This window comes from Bombina bombina, chromosome 7 (genome assembly GCF_027579735.1).
Source record: "Bombina bombina isolate aBomBom1 chromosome 7, aBomBom1.pri, whole genome shotgun sequence".
Classification (NCBI taxonomy): Eukaryota; Metazoa; Chordata; class Amphibia; order Anura; family Bombinatoridae; genus Bombina; species Bombina bombina.
In genome coordinates this window covers 338,815,265-338,831,437 of record NC_069505.1, presented here as the reverse complement: position 1 = coordinate 338,831,437, position 16,173 = coordinate 338,815,265, and the positions used below count along the sequence as shown (strand labels likewise).

Sequence of the window (16,173 nt, the reverse complement as noted above, 5' to 3'; positions counted from 1 at the left end):
GGTAAGTATTTAGTTTTAAATAGGAATTATTTATTTAATTGTAGTAATTTTATTTAGATTATTTTTAAATTATATTTAAATTAGGTGGGGTTAGGGTTAGACTTAGATTTAGGGGTTAATAACTTTATTATAGTGGCAGGTAGGGGTTAATAAATAAAAATTAGGTGTCGGCAATGTTGGGGGCAGCAGATTAGGGGTTCATAGGGATAATGTAGGTGGTGGCAGTGTCCGGAGCCGCAGATTAGGGGTTAATTAAATTATGCAGGTGTCGGCTATGTCGGAAGCGGCAGATTAGGGGTTAATAAGTGTAATATTAGGGGTGTTTAGACTCGGGGTTCATGTTAGGGTGTAGACATAACTTTTGTTTCCCCATAGGAATCAATGGGGCTGCGTTAGAAGCTGAACGCTGCTTTTTTGCAGGTGTTAGGTTTTTTTCCAGCCCATTCTGCCACATTGATTCCTATGGGGAAATTGTGCACGAACACATTTAGCCAGCTCCCGGCTACCATAAGCAACGCTGGTATTGAGGTGAGATGTGGAGCTAAATTTTGCTCTACGCTCACCTTTTTGCGGCTAACACCGGGTTTAAAAAAATATGTAATACCAGCGTTGTCTTAAGTGAGCGGTGAAAAAAAAATGCTCGTTAGCAACGCACCCCTGTTACCGCAAAACTCGGAATCTCAGTGATTATTTGGCATACCTTGTTATTAGGCTTATCTGTGGATGTATCATCTTTATATAAATCCATACAACATGAAAAAGGTATAACAGCTATAGAATTTTTTCTTGATCATTACAGCAATTATGATTCAGCTACAAATATTTTTCTGATAAAAGCAACAGAATATCTGCTTACTCATAACTTTTTCAAATTTTGAAGTGATTTCTATCTCCAGAGACGTGGGACAGCAATGGGGGCCAAATTTGCCCCCTCTTACGCCAACCCTTTTATGGGTTGGTGGGAGCTGTCCCATGTCTTTGGAGATGGTAATCCTTTCAAACACCAAATTATCTAATTTTTCCGCTATATAAATGATCTTCTGTTTATATTTGACGGGGAAGCTGTAGAAGCTGATAAATTCTGTCAATATCTAAATACTAATGAATGTGATATAAAATTTACAAGTGAACACAGTATATCTAGTATTAATTTTCTTGATCTAACCATATTTGTGGATGAGAATAAGCAAATTATTAATAGTACTATGTTTAGGAAGCCAACAGCAGGCAACACTATTCTTAAATATGACTCTTGTCACCCAAGACATGTTGTTAAAGGAATCCCTAAAGGGGAATTGATCAGAATAAAAAGAAACTGTTCAACTGAAGAAGATTATCAAAAACAAGCTACTTTAGCGTTACAAAGGCTTAAAAGTAGGGGTTACACAGAATATGTTCTGCTTAAACCCAAACATAGTGGATAATATCTCCAGAGAGGAATTGTTGATACGCAAAAAGAGCTCTGGTAGAGATCAAGGGACTGATAAAAAACTTAAATTCATTACAAACTACAGTTTGGAGTATAATAAAATTTGCAACATAGTTAGATTCTATTCCTATTTTATATTCAGATCCTATACTTAAGGAAATTATGAAGGATGGTTGTAATTTTATACCTAAAAGAGGAAAAACTCTTTCTAATTACTTATCTCCCTCTGATATTAGGCCCATGACCAACAAGAGTTGGCTTCAGAGAAGGAAAGGCTTCTTTAAGTGTAGAAGGTCAATATGCAGAACATGTAATTTTGTTACTGAGGGTGATGTGATAACCTCATCTGTAACCCACAAACAGCATAAAATTAACTTCTCAATAAATTGCTCAACTACACAAGTAATATATCTCCTCACTTGTAAACTTTGTTTTAAGCAACATACTGGCAAAACTAAAAGACCGCTCAAAGAGAGATTCTTAGAGCATTTACGAAGCATTGAGGATGAGGAGTCAGATACCCCTGTAGCTAGGCACTTCAGGGATTTTCACAATTCAGATGTTAATGCACTTACAGTGCAAGGAATAGATTCTGTTCCCCTATGGAGAAGAGGAGGTAACAGGGAAATGAGTTTAGATAAGAGAGAAATCTTTTGGATTTTTACCTTACAAACTAGCTACCCCTTAGGTATTAATAAAAGGCGAGATTTAGATTTATTTGTTTAATATCATCTTTCAATGGGCTTGTAAATAGAAGCCTAATAACAAGGTATGCCAAATAATGTTTTTATATAAAAAAATGTTTGATATATTATCCTTGAGAATATTTTGATACACCTATAGTTGCTTATAATTGTAATAATTTGTAATAGTTTGAATATCGTCATATTGTTTCATTATGTTATGTATTATATCAACAGAATTGCTATGGCATTATGATACTTATACTTGTTAACATAAAAGAAGAGTTTCCAGGTTGCTAATGTGAACAATACCACTTTAAGGGATTTACTAATTAAAAGGCAGGTCTTTGCAGGTGCACAGGTAAGCAGTGAACAAGTGCTGTTTGAGTACGAAACATGTCTGCTCTGTGCACCTGCATCACAACCAGGATGTTATAATGTCCTATATAGGACAAATTGTTTGTTTTTAACTTGTCCCAATAAACATTTTTTACTTTTATACATTGAGGACTTTGAGCGCTTTTTCTATTATTGGATACAAATAAATAAGTATCCACTCAAAACTGCTAGTCCACCACGTAAGCACTCCGCCCCAACTTTGCTGCGACAACTCTCCCCCAACCTTCCAATAAACAGGGGAGGAAACTTCTTCTCACACATATGCCCCCAACTCTTTCATGCTCTTTTTTAGCCACTCCTTGACACCTCCACTAGGTAATTACTCAAATAAAAACACCACTCAAAATATGGGTTACAAAGGCCGTAGCTTTTATTTATAACAAAATACAAAACAAATAATAAATAACCAGTCATATTAAATCCCAACAAGTGCTTGCCCCACAGCAGCCACAGTTTCTCCAACCAAATAAATAATTACCCGCCTACTCCTCTCCTGCTCAACCAGGAGGCATCCACTCAAAACTGCTAGTCCACCAGGCAAGCACTCCGCCCCAACTTTGCTGCGACAACTCTCCCCCAATCTTCTGATAAACAGGGGAGGGAGCTTCTTCTCACACATATTCCCCCAACTTTTTGGTGCTCTTTTCTAGCCACTCCTTGACCCCTCTACTAAGTAATTACTCAAATAAAATAAAAAAACACTCAAAATAGGTGTTACAAAGGCTGCAGCTTTAATTTATAACAAAATACAAAACAAATAATAAATAACCAGTCATATTAAACCTCAACTAGTGCTTGCCCCACAGCAGCCACAGTTTCCCCAACCAAATAAATAATTACCCACCTACTCCTCTCCTGCTCAACCAGGAGGTATCCACTCAAAACTGCTAATCCACCAGGCAAGCACTCTGCACCAACTTTGCTGCGACAACTCTTCCCTAATCTTCCGATAAACAGGGGAAGGAGCTTCTTCTCACACGTATGCCCCCAATGCTTTGGTGCTCTTTTCTAGCCATTCCCACCTCTTATATCTTACTCTAAATCCTCACCTACATCACATCCTCATACAGCCCACTCCACCTCTCTCGTCTACTTATAGAGGGTTCAAATGTCCCTCCCTTGCATACTGCTCATCCAGGGTTTCCATGATCCCTCTACTAGGTAATTACTCAAATATAAACACCACTCCAAATATGGGTTACAAAAGTGCAGCTTTTATTTATAAAAAAATACAAAACAAATAATAAATAACCAGTCATATTAAACCCTAACTAGTGCTTGCCCCACAGCAGCCACAGTTTCCCCATCCAGGTAAATAATTACCCATCTACTCCTCTCCAACTCAAAACTCCTAGTCAACCAGGCAAGCACTCCGCCACAGGCAAGGCCTACTGCCGAGCCCCGCCAATCAAAAGCCTTAGTAACCCCCTCCTTCACATTAACATTAAATAAATGTAAACCAACCTCATTTAAATTAACCCCATCCAGTAAGAAAAAAATCTACCAGACTCCCCTTAAAATTCAACATGCCATATTGACAACCCCCCAAACCCCTTAATAAAACTGCTCATCATGCTATTCACCTTCCTACAAGAAGCATCCAGTTTCTTGATATTCCATGCCTCCCTCCAAGAAACTGTAGGCTCAATCTCAGACCAAATTATTACCAACTGTTAGGATATGTTAGCCTTACCGACGCCTTCTTGTTTTTGTTGCCATTTTGTCTTAGGCATCCATCTTGTCTAAGAAAGATTTATTATAACAGCTTATTATGTAGTGAGAAAGATGTAGATGTTATGAATCTTTGTATAGCTAGAATGGCCTTGTGAATGTTCCCGGGCGATGCAAATGGAAGCCCGCTATCTCTATAAGATGCCAACACGGCCTTGATTTGTGCTGGGCTATGAGGTTCAGATTTACTGTTATCTGAAGTTAGGTATTTCTGTAGAATGACTCCCTAACACTCCTTTTCTACCAATTCTATTTTAAATGAGCTTCTTTGTTCTTGCAGAAACACTATGTAAGATGATGTAGTTATGAACACGTCACCGTGTTAACCCTATATGCTGTAACCACTGCCTATAAAATGTATTGTTCATGTTCTAACAAACAGAGCAGATGTTAGACTGATTGCTGCGTGGTCTGATTCCTGTTCTCTGGGATATCCCATCAAGTAACCCATTCATTTCCAGGTGACAGTGTATGATCCAGGCCAAGTGCTGACTGACACTCTCCCCCCCTGAAAATCACACCTAACAATTCTGGTGTCAGATCGTGGGATTCGCACTGGGTAAGTAGATACGTGTTTTTTTACTCTACTTTTCCCTCAGTGAATCTGAACCTAAATTTTTTTATAATAGGTGTTGGTGATATATATATATATATATATAAAGGGTTAAGGGGTTCCTGCAGTGAAGGCGCAGGTTTTGCGGAGGTTCCAGTCCTGCTGGCATTTGTACCTGCAAAGACGTGGGACAGCTCCCACCAGCCCATGAACAAGTTCGCATAGGCTGGTGCAAATTTGGCTCCCATCGCTGTCCCACGCCTCTGCAGATAGAATTGTCCATTGAAGCTAAAAAAATTGTGAGTTAGCAGGAATTCAATGACTCGCAAAATGTAGTCCTTTAGCTCCTGCGTATAATCACTCAGATAGTCCAAAAGGTGTTGCACAGCCTGCAAACCTTTGTCGTTTGGTATTGCGGAATATAATCCCACCACATCTACTGTTAGCCAACAATACTCAGGTAACCAAGTGACTTCTTCCACTATATTCAGCAGATGTTTCGTGTCACGGAGGAAAGTAGGCAATTTCCACACTAGTGGTTGTAACAGAGATTCTACCCAATTTGACAGATTCTCGAAGAGAGATACGATCCCAGACACGATCGGTCTCCCCCGAACGTCCTTGATGGACTTGTGCACCTTTGGTAAGTGATGGAAAATAGGTGTTACTGCTTCCTTCACATATAAATACTCAAAGGTGCACAAGTCCAACAGGCCCTCCTCCATTCCATCGTCAAGTAGATCCTTCAGCTCCTTCTGGAACCTGTTAGTCGGATCATATTGCAATCTCTGGTATACCTCTTCATCACTTAATTGTCTGTTAGCCTCCTGTATGTACATGGATTCCTCCATGACCACTATTGTACCTCCCTTATCTGCATTTTTTATCACTATGCCTTTCCTTTCTTTCAGGCTCCTCAGGCCTCTCTGTTCGGCATGTGTGAGATTGTGCCTTTGGGACCTACAATCTGCTTTTAATTTAACCAGATCTTCCTCTACCCTCCTATGAAAGCTTTCCAACGCTTCCCCTCTGAAATGGATGGGGTAAAATTTGGATTTATTCTTAAATCCTGTATGACTACTATGTTCATGGGCTGGTGGGAGCTGCCTGTCCCACGTCTTTGCAGATGGTAATCCTTACGGGGAGAAGATAGTAGGATATAAGCGCTATATAGATGACCTGCTGTTCATATGGATGGGCAGCGGGGAATCTAGCAAACAGTTTGTGTCATACCTTAATAGCAACAAAGTGGGCCTGTCCTTCACTTCTTGTTTTGACATAAACCAGGTGGATTACCTGGATATAATATTAATTGGTGATGTCATTGCCAGTGGGGTAAAGACTAAACTCTACACGAAGCCCATCTCAGCTAACTCTTTAATCCATGCAAGAAGTAGCCATCCACACCATCTGCATTATGGTGTGGCAAAAGGTCAACTAATCAGAGCAAAACGTAACTGTACTGAAGACTCTGATTACGTGACCGAAAGCACAAAATTGGTCCAGAAACTGAGAGAGAGGTGCTATCCGGAGGGCCCAATTAATAGAGCTTTGAAGGAAGTTAATGGCATACCGAGAGATATGCTGTTAAAGCCAAAACCCCCTAAACAAAAAGATAAAAGTGAAATCACATTTGTAACAACCTACACCAGTCAGTTTAATGAAATCTGCAATATTATCAAAAAGAATTTTCGGACACTGAGAGGTGATGATGTACTGAAAAATGTGGTCGATAGGGGGTGTAGATTTGTCTCAAGAAGGAACATCACCATTGGCAACATGATATCGCCCAGTATGTTGAAAAAAACAAAGAGGGAGAGTAGCTGGCTAAGTTGTAAAGGGCACTATAGATGTGGTACAGGGAGCTGTACAGCCTGTAAATATACAACAGTCAGTAAGGTATTTCAATCCTCACAGACGCATAAGGTTTATGAATGTCAAAAATGTACAAACTGTAGAACCGAATATGCAGTGTATTTGGTGACATGCCAGCAGTGCAGATTACAATACGTGGGGTGCACCTCTAGGGAGGTACGAGCGAGAATTAGGGAGCACCTTAACGATATTGATAAAGAGAGGACCCCCACTGGAGTGTCCAAACATTTTTTGAGTGTCCATCAGGGGGATGTTAGTGCCCTCAAATGGATCGTAATAGATGTGATAGACAAACAACCCAGAGGAGGTAATAGGACAAATGAATTGTTCCGTAGAGAGGCATACTGGATTTTCACTTTAAGTACACGCAGACCAGTAGGTCTTAACATCAAGGATGATGTAATAAATTTCTGGGAATAATCATATTGGACATGGGGCCAGGTGCATACCTGACTACAGCATGATAACTATCATAAGTGAAGCAATGATACACACTTTGATAAGTGGTGGGTTGCTTCTGGCTCCATGACCAAATAAAACATGAATAATTTTGTATGAGAAATTGAACTAAATTGTTATCCATTCACACTTAAGAAAATATTTAGCTAATTTAAGTGTTAACGAGTACCTTAACAATCGCTAATATTCGAGACAAAACTGTGAGTAGGCAAAGCAACCAAATTAAATTTGCACAAATAAATCAAGGTGCTGCTCAATAAATAGAGTGGTTTCTATAGCCTAATACACAGTATTTGTCCCGAAGCTTGTAAATAATGATTGCATCACGCAGCTTTCTGGATGCAAGAGTCATCAGATGAAATAGTGTGCAAAGAGTTAACGTACAACTGAGATATTCAGCTGTTGATTAGACAAGACCTGGAAGGGGAGTGTATCTAGAGGTGTGTTGGGGGAGACTTATCGTAACCAATGAGAGACAAGCAAGAGGGAGGAGAATGAAAATTCACAGTAGCAGGCAACCAATGAGATTGTGAGGGGGCATTTAAAGCCCCACAGGAAGATTGAGCAAATATAGTCTATGAATAAGGCATAAGAGCCGAAACGCGTCAGACTGGCCTAATTCTGTGATGATTCGTTTCTATTTAAAGTTTACTGCACGTTAGCAACAATAATTTTAATTGTTTGAATAAAGCTTTCACATTTTTACCCAAGCGACAATTCTTGTACTATTTTTGTAAATTTCGGCCAAGGAGAGGGCCTTTGTGTGCTGCTACAGGGCGTTTGGCCCGGGTTTGCCCGAGGGAGCTACGGGCACTCACCTGCATTTTTTCTGCTGCCAAGACCGGTGTAAACTGACAGTTGCCTGGACGACTGTTCGCCAAGTCTACCCCCCATTGGTTAGGATCGGTCACGAGGGAGTGATGTCAGACGCCATCGGAAGAATCTCGCAACCACCACAGAGCGGAGGGATAGAGCGGAGAGATCCAACAGGAGGGGTAAGACGGACGAGACGAACAGAGGTGAGAACAAATATCTTGATTTCTTTCAGTCACCGATAGCAGCGCGGATACTCAAAAGCCAGTGGAACAACCACTTGTCTAAGTTACAATTACACCTAACACTACACTATCATTAAACTAATTACCTAAACTACCTATAATTAATTACAATTAAGTTAAATAAACTAAATTACGAAAAAAGCAAACACTAAATTACAGAAAAAAAAAGAATTACAAGAATTTTAAACTAATTACACCTAATCGAAGCCCCCTAATAAAATTAAAAAGCCTCCCAAAATAATAAAATTCCCTACCCTATACTAAATTACAAATAGCCCTTAAAAGGGCCTTTTGCGGGGCATTGCCCCAAAGTAATCAGCTCTTTCACCTGTAAAAAAAAAGACAATACCCCCCCAACATTAAAACCCACCACCCACACACCCAACCCTACTCTAAAACCCACCCAATCCCCCCTTAAAAAAAACTAACACTACCCCCTTGAAGATCACCCTATCTTGAGCCGTATTCACCCAGCCGGGCACAAGTGGACCTCCAGAGGGGCAGAAGTCTTCTTCCAATCCGGGCAGAAGAGGACATCCAGACTGGCAGAACTCTTCATCCAGGCGGCATCTTCTATCTCCTTCCATCCGGAGCGGAGCGGGTCCATCTTGAAGACATCCGAAGCAGAGCATCCTCTTCCTTCTTGATCCGACAACTGAATGAAGGTTCCTTTAAGTGACGTCATCCAAGATGGCGTCCCTACAATTCCGATTGGCTGATAGAATCCTATCAGCCAATCGGAATTAAGGTAGGAAAAATCCTATTGGCTGATGCAATCAGCCAATAGAATTGAAGTTCAATCTTATTGGCTGATCCAATCAGCCAATAGGATTGACCTCGCATTTTATTGGCTGATTGGAACAGCCAATAGAATGCAAGCTCAATCCTATTGGCTGATTGGATCAGCCAATCGGATTGAACTTCAATCCTATTGGCTGATTGCATCAGCCAATAGGATTTTTCCTACCTTAATTCCGATTGGCTGATAGGATTCTATCAGCCAATCAGAATTGAAGGGACGCCATCTTGGATGACGTCACTTAAAGGAACCTTCATTCAGTCGTCGGATCAAGAAGGAAGAGGATGCTCTGCGTCGGATGTCTTCAAGATGGACCCGCTCCGCTCCGGATGGAAGAAGATAGAAGATGCCGCCTGGATGAAGAGTTCTGCCGGTCTGGATGTCCTCTTCTGCCCGGATCGGATGAAGACTTCTGCCGCTCTGGAGGTCCACTTGTGCCCGGCTGGGTGAAGACGGCTCAAGGTAGGGTGATCTTCAAGGGGGTAGTGTTAGGTTTTTTTAAGGGGGGATTGGGTGGGCTTTAGAGTAGGGTTGGGTGTGTGGGTGGTGGGTTTTAATGTTGGGGGGTATTGTCTTTTTTTTTTACAGGTGAAAGAGCTGATTACTTTGGGGCAATGCCCCGCAAAAGGCCCTTTTAAGGGCTATTTGTAATTTAGTATAGGGTAGGGAAGTTTATTATTTCGGGGGGCTTTTTTATTTTATTAGGGGGATTAGATTAGGTGTAATTAGTTTAAAATTCTTGTAATTCTTTTTTATTTTCTGTAATTTAGTGTTTTTTTTCCCGTAATTTAGTTTATTTAATTTAATTGTAATTAATTGTAGGTAGTTTAGGTAATTAGTTTAATGATAGTGTATTGTTAGGTGTAATTGTAACTTAGGTTAGGTAAAATTGTACTTATTTTAGCTAGGTAGTTATTAAATAGTTAATAACTATTGAATAACTATTGTACCTAGTTAAAATAAATACAAAGTTGCCTGTAAAATAAATATAAATCCTAAGATAGCTACAATGTAACTATTAGTTATAATGTAGCTAGCTTAGGGTTTATTTTATCGGTAAGTATTTAGTTTTAAATAGGATTAATTTATTTAATTATGTTAAATTTATTTTGTTTAATTTAAATTATACTTAAGTTAGGGAGAGTTAGACTTAGGGTTTAGGGGTTAATAAATTTAATATAGTAGCTGCGACGTTGGGGGTGGCAGATTAGGGGTTAATAAATGTAGGTAGGTGTCGGTGATGGTAGGGATGGCAGATTAGGGGTTAATAAAATTTAACCAGTGTTTGTGAGGCTGGAGTGCAGTGGTTTAGGGGTTAATAAATTTATTAAAGTGGCGGCGATGTCCGGTCGGCAGATTAGGAGTTAAATAATTTTATTATAGTGTTTGCGATGTGGGATGGGGCCTCGGTTTAGCGGTTAATAGGTTGTTTATGGGTGTTAGTGTACTTTTTAGCACTATAGTTAAGAGCTTTATGTTCCGGCGTTAGCCCATAAAATTCTTAACTACTGACTTTAAAATGCGGTAGGAGTGTTGGAGGTAGAGGGTGTACCGCTCACTTTTTAAGGCGATCGTAATACCGGCGTTAGGCAAATCCCATTAAAAAGATAGGATACGCAATTGATGTAAGGGGATTTGCGGTATGCTAAAATCGTGGGAAAAATATGAGTAGTAGACCCTTTCCTGCCTGACTCGTAATACCAGCGGGCATTAAAAAGCAGTGTTAGGACCCCTTAACGCTGCTTTTTAAGGCTAACGCAAGACTCGTAATCTAGCAGATTGATAATAATGCATAGAGGAAAGGAGAATGTTATTGCATTTTTAATGTCTACAAAGGAGTTAACAGTTTCATTTCAAGACAGGGAGCTGTGCAATTCAAGCTGTCAGTGATCACAGCTCTGTAGATTCAGCTAAAAAGTTATGGGCAAAGAAGGGGGGCCACCGAGCGCACACACCAGATCACATATTCAAAGAACAGGGGAAAAAAACTGTTACAGAAGCTCCATTTGTAAAACTCTTTCTTTTGTTGTATGTGTGTTTGCAGTAACGAAACGGAGGTTCTGTGTATTTTATGTGTAATGAGTGTTGGTCTGTCAGTTCTCACTGTGTCTTGTATGACGTGTAAAAGATTTACTCTGCAAAACAAAAAAATCTGAGGATGTATTATCCTGTCTAAAATTTGTTTATGTCTCAATCTGTTGGTAAAATGGCCATTCCCTGCAAATTCGGACACTTTCAGATACATTTTAAATTTGGTGGAAAGTTAATCTTATTGTATTTCTAAATGTATTTGCTATGTTGGACATACATGTTTTCCTGGAAGAGAGAGAACGTTAATAAAATATGTTTTCAGTGTCTATAATTTTTTTTTAAAAAGTTATAATTGCTCAATGTTGAGTGAATTTATGGTATGCAAGTTGATATCAGCTTGTGTGTGTATCGCTGTAAAAATGACCTTGGTGCATTTTTCTTTCTGAATGGTAATTATTCAGGCTAGTTTCTTAGCTAAGAAATCGGACGTTGTAATGAGGTATTTTAAAGTGTTATTGTTGTAACTTGATTTTAAAGTCATATTTATGTTCTAAATTATGTGTGTTATTAATAGCATTTTTAGTTTTAAGTGATATTTGTTTAATGCAAATAAAGACTGTCCACCTGTTGCGGCATATAAATATATTGTTTTTGCAAGTGAACTAATTAAGGGATTTGTAAATGTGCGGATGTTTGTGTGACTTTCGGTCATGTTCTGGTAAATGAAAAAAGATTAACAGGTTGATTCAAGTATGTTGTGGGCGTAATGTAAGATTCATGCAAGGAGTTAAACACAGGAGAATAGAAAAGACTATACGCTGTATGCTATTAAATTTATCTAAAGTATTTGGGTCTGTTTCTTTTGCAAGTAGATTAATTCAGTAGAAGTTTTAATATAAATGGGTAACATATTACTGTGTAATATTATTTATGCTGTGATGGCTCTCATTTAAATATGCAGGTTATGATACAGTAAAGAAGTAGAATTTGAATGGTAAATAAGACAAGTGTCTTAATCATAGCTAGGTTATATATATGTAATATACATGTTATAAATGGTCAGTTCTTAAATGGACAGTTCAATGATTTGTTGTTCTAGCTGTGTAGTATAGTAGGAGAAATCGTATTGTGAGGTTTATTTGCATATATGAAGTAGTTGCCTTTGTGCTTTTAAATCACAGCCTATTACAATGGGTTAAGTTTCAGGTTATAGCAAATCTCATTGTTCTTATCTGATATTTGTCTGGAAAATGGAGCTATTTGTAAACAATTAAAGGCACTCCATCAGGTGAGATGGATCATTGGGAACAATTTAAAGGGGAAATTTTTGGGCAAACTGTCCTTTTAATCTATTAGTATAAATTATTATTATTATTCTTTTTAGAAAGCTCATTGTTGTTGTATACAATTGTTATATTTAGTCAGAGAGCTGCAAAATGGTGAATATCAAATTATATAAAAAATAAATTAGATCAAATAATCGTGTATTTTTTAAAATCTTGCTTATGTAAAAGTATAGACTGGATTCTAGAGCTTTTCACAAATTATTTGTGCCAAACATGATTTATTTAACAGTGGGTTTCCATTGTGCATGCAAGCAGGGCCTCTATATAGAACAGTGGCTGTACCATTATTATCTGACCTTTCCTAGAATATAGTACTTAGGTGTTTGTGTGTTCCTTTGTAAAGTTATGGTTAGGGATTTTATTTGTAAATATGCAACTGGAGTTTATTGATCTTATGAAGTGATTACAATATTAGTGTGATCTCATAGTATTGTGCATGGTAGAATTTGCAGAACCAGGGCATAGACGGTTGTTATAGAATTTTAATTATTTGTAGTGTTTTGCTAGTGCTGTGTTTCAGTGATGTGTAAGTATATGTGTTGAATTTCAGGTTGATTCTGGTTGTTAAAAGTTTGTGCCGGCTGTTAATGTTTTGTTTTGTGGAATGGACAGTTGGTTTTAAGCGAATGTTATGTTTTTATTTTTAGTGAATGCGTGTGGAAGGGTGCTGTATGAATGGAACATTGAATATTGAGGTGTATTTGATTTTGCCTGATGTTAAGAATAGTATACTACGGAGTGCATGAATTGTCTTTTAGTTTGCTGTTATATTGTGTTTTTGCGTGACACATAGGGTGTTTCACGCGAACAAAGGGGGAAGTATTGCTGAGTATCTTTATGTGATTTGGGTGATTGTTTTAAGTAAGAAAATGAACCTAAAATGTTTTTATTTTTTCTATTTTGTTCTTACCACAATATTTGTATTTGCAGGATGAGATCATGAAGCTGTATCCAGAGAGTAAAAATACTAACTAAATTATTTTTGAGTTTTTCATATTTAGGTAAAATCTGTACAGATAAAATTCCATAGTGCACTCTCCAAAAGATTGAATATTGAATGCAAGTAAACCTTTTAAATAAAGAAATGCCTGGTGCCTAGGTGAAGAAAAGAAAAAAGAAGATAAAAGACCTTTTGTCAAGCTTGTTTTAACCACCATACTGCAGTAAAAGTTGCTGAACTATCTTTTGATCCATTCTTTGCTTTACATGCTGGTACCAGCCCCAGAACTGGACTCTGGGTAATCTATGACTTTTTTTCCTATGATGTGTGTCTTCAGAACATAAAGACTATCCTTCTCTGGACTGTGCCTTGCCTGTTGATATTGAGGACCTGTTACGCTGTTACAGAGTCAAACAATTAAATTAGGGGAGTATTGTTTTAACTTGTTTACTTATATTTCTTGTTTTGTATGCTCTTGTATTTGTGTTATTTTTGGTTGATCATATTAGTTATAAGAAGTCATATAGTTTTGTCTGCAGAAAAGTATGCCTTATTTGTATTAGTACACATTGTAGTTTATGTACTTAAACAAAGTAACCCTCTAGATAAGTGTAACTCTAAACCTTGCAGTATTGTAACCTATTGAATGGCGCATTATTGAATGAGTATAGAGAATATGTTTGTACCTGTATAGTTTAAAGAAAATGCTGCAATGTATCAGAATATTCTAGACCCTTCACCATTGTAGAATACAGAAGGCTCACCCATGTTTTTGGGAGTAGCATAATTATAGTTATATTGATGGTATATTTTCTACCTACAATGGCTCTTATTGGAGCTGTGTTATGAAAGCAAATGTATGTTTCCCTTTTGTTAACTGGTATGGTATCTGTAATTTGAGTTTTGTAAATGTTTGTCAATGAAAGGAATTATCTTACCATAAGGATGTTTACCTTTAAAAGATTTTGTAGTTTTAATAATGTTATGATGGTATTCTTTTCTTTCCTCATACAGGAGCGTGAGAGAATGTAGTTTGCATAAAATAATTATTAAACTAGTAGTGTTTATATCAGATGAGACTGCTGACTATTACGATCATAGTTGGAGAATTATAAACATTACATATAGTAGCTTTGCAGAATAAAGGAAAACTAGGTTATTTTATTTTTAGTTGTTCAAAGAGAAAGAGTGAAGAAATTAATTTAAAAAAAAATATTTTTATTGACTGTTTTACTTTTCATTTTTGTTGCAGGGCAGGCCTTAGCATAAGTTACTTAGCATAGCCATGCAGCCTCTTGATGAAGTCTAGCAGTTTTTACTTGCTTAGTATTCATGCAGTATCATTTAAATTGTATAGAGAAGCTGTGAGTTATTCTCTGTAAAAGTTTCAATGTATTTAGTTTGTATTATATATCCACAATGTTTTCCTGGTTTTAAATGACATAGGACAAGTTAAGCTATTAAAGGAATTGTGATGCTTACAAAAAGGTTTTATTTGGACATAATTGTGATTGTATCAGGGTGTGTGCTCATCTTGTGCTGTTTTGTTTCCTTCTTAGACTCCTTCTGACTCGAGTGTCTGCTTGCTATGGGTATCCACCTGCTTTCCTTGTCTACCCCATGAACAAACCATCGGACTTCCAGCATCTTCCTGCAGAAGAACACTGGATAAGCACCCCTACTGCAAATGGACTATGGTATTGAAGCAAAGTGTCTGAGGATGGTGGAGCTCTAAGTGGACAAAAACTGTTCTAAAAGTGATCAGAGGCCACCCAGAGACACTTGTGCTGTTCCCATGTCATGCTTCACTGTGGAGAGTGTACAGAGCAGGAAACTGTCAGAAATATTGGGGGCTGCTAGCTATGCAGGTTGAGAAATAAAGATGCAGTGTTGTTTGGGGGTAGATAGGGGGCTGGTCTTTGTGCAGATAGAACAGTAGTTTGAGGATGCTGGGAGGCAGACGGAGAGTATTGGAGAGGCCATACCTATGTGCAGTGACAAATTGTGCCCTATTGGCCTATAACATTATAGCAGTAAATGTGAATACATTTCTCTACAGTATTCTCACATAGATTCATGGTATACCAAAGAATTAGGTTTATATTGTTGTTAAAGGATTTACTAATTTTCTGTGATTTTCTATTTTATGTTATTCGGTTAGAATAAAAGGGTGGTATGTTGGGATATGTCAGCCTTACCGACGCCATCTTATTTTAATTGCCATTTTGTCTTAGGCATCCATCTTGCCCTATTCACCTTCCTACGAGAAGCATCCAGTGTCTTGATATTCCATGCCTCCCTCCAAGAAACTCTAGGCTCGATCACAGACCAAATTATTACCAACTGCTAGGATATGTTAGCCTTACCAATGCCATCTTGTTTCAGTTGTCATTTTGTCTTAGGCATCCATCTTGTCTAAGAAAGGTTTATTATAACAGCTTATTATGTAGTGAGAAAGATGTAGATGTTATGAATCTTTGTATAGCTAGAATGGCCTTGTGAATGTTCCTGGCGATGCGCCTGGAAGCCCGCTATCTCTATAAGATGCCCACACGGCCTTGATTTGTGCTGGGCTATGAGGTTCAGATTTACTGTTATCTGAAGTTAGGTATTTCTGTAGAAATGACTCCCTAACACTCCTTTTCTACCAATTCTATTTTAAATGAGATTCTTTGTTCTTGCAGAAACACTATGTAAGATTATGTAGTTATGAACACGTCACCGTGTTAACCCTATATGCTGTAACCACTGCCTATAAAATGTATTGTTCATCTTCTAATAAACAGAGCAGATATTAGACTGATTGCTGCGTGGTCTGATTCCTGTTCTCTGGGATATCCCATCAAGTAACCCATTCATTTCCAGGTGAC

General features: G+C 38.0%; 1 protein-coding gene across 2 annotated transcripts in view; it reads left to right on the top strand.

Moving 5' to 3' along the window:
- The window catches only part of LOC128666408 (uncharacterized), a 113,126-nt gene extending 97,020 nt beyond the window's left edge, over positions 1–16,106 (top strand). Inside the window, exons 3-4 of one of the 2 annotated variants that reach the window (XR_008403240.1) lie at positions 4,704–4,801; positions 14,863–16,106. Coding sequence is in view for 1 of the 2 variants with exons in the window: in XM_053721000.1 (XP_053576975.1) it covers positions 5,990–7,090 (1,101 nt within the window). In the remaining variant the exon portion in view is untranslated. Of the gene's footprint in view, positions 1–4,703; positions 4,802–5,706; positions 7,847–14,862 lie in introns of those variants that run through there. The other variant, XM_053721000.1, reaches the window with a different exon arrangement.
- Positions 16,107–16,173: the final 67 nt, after the last annotated feature.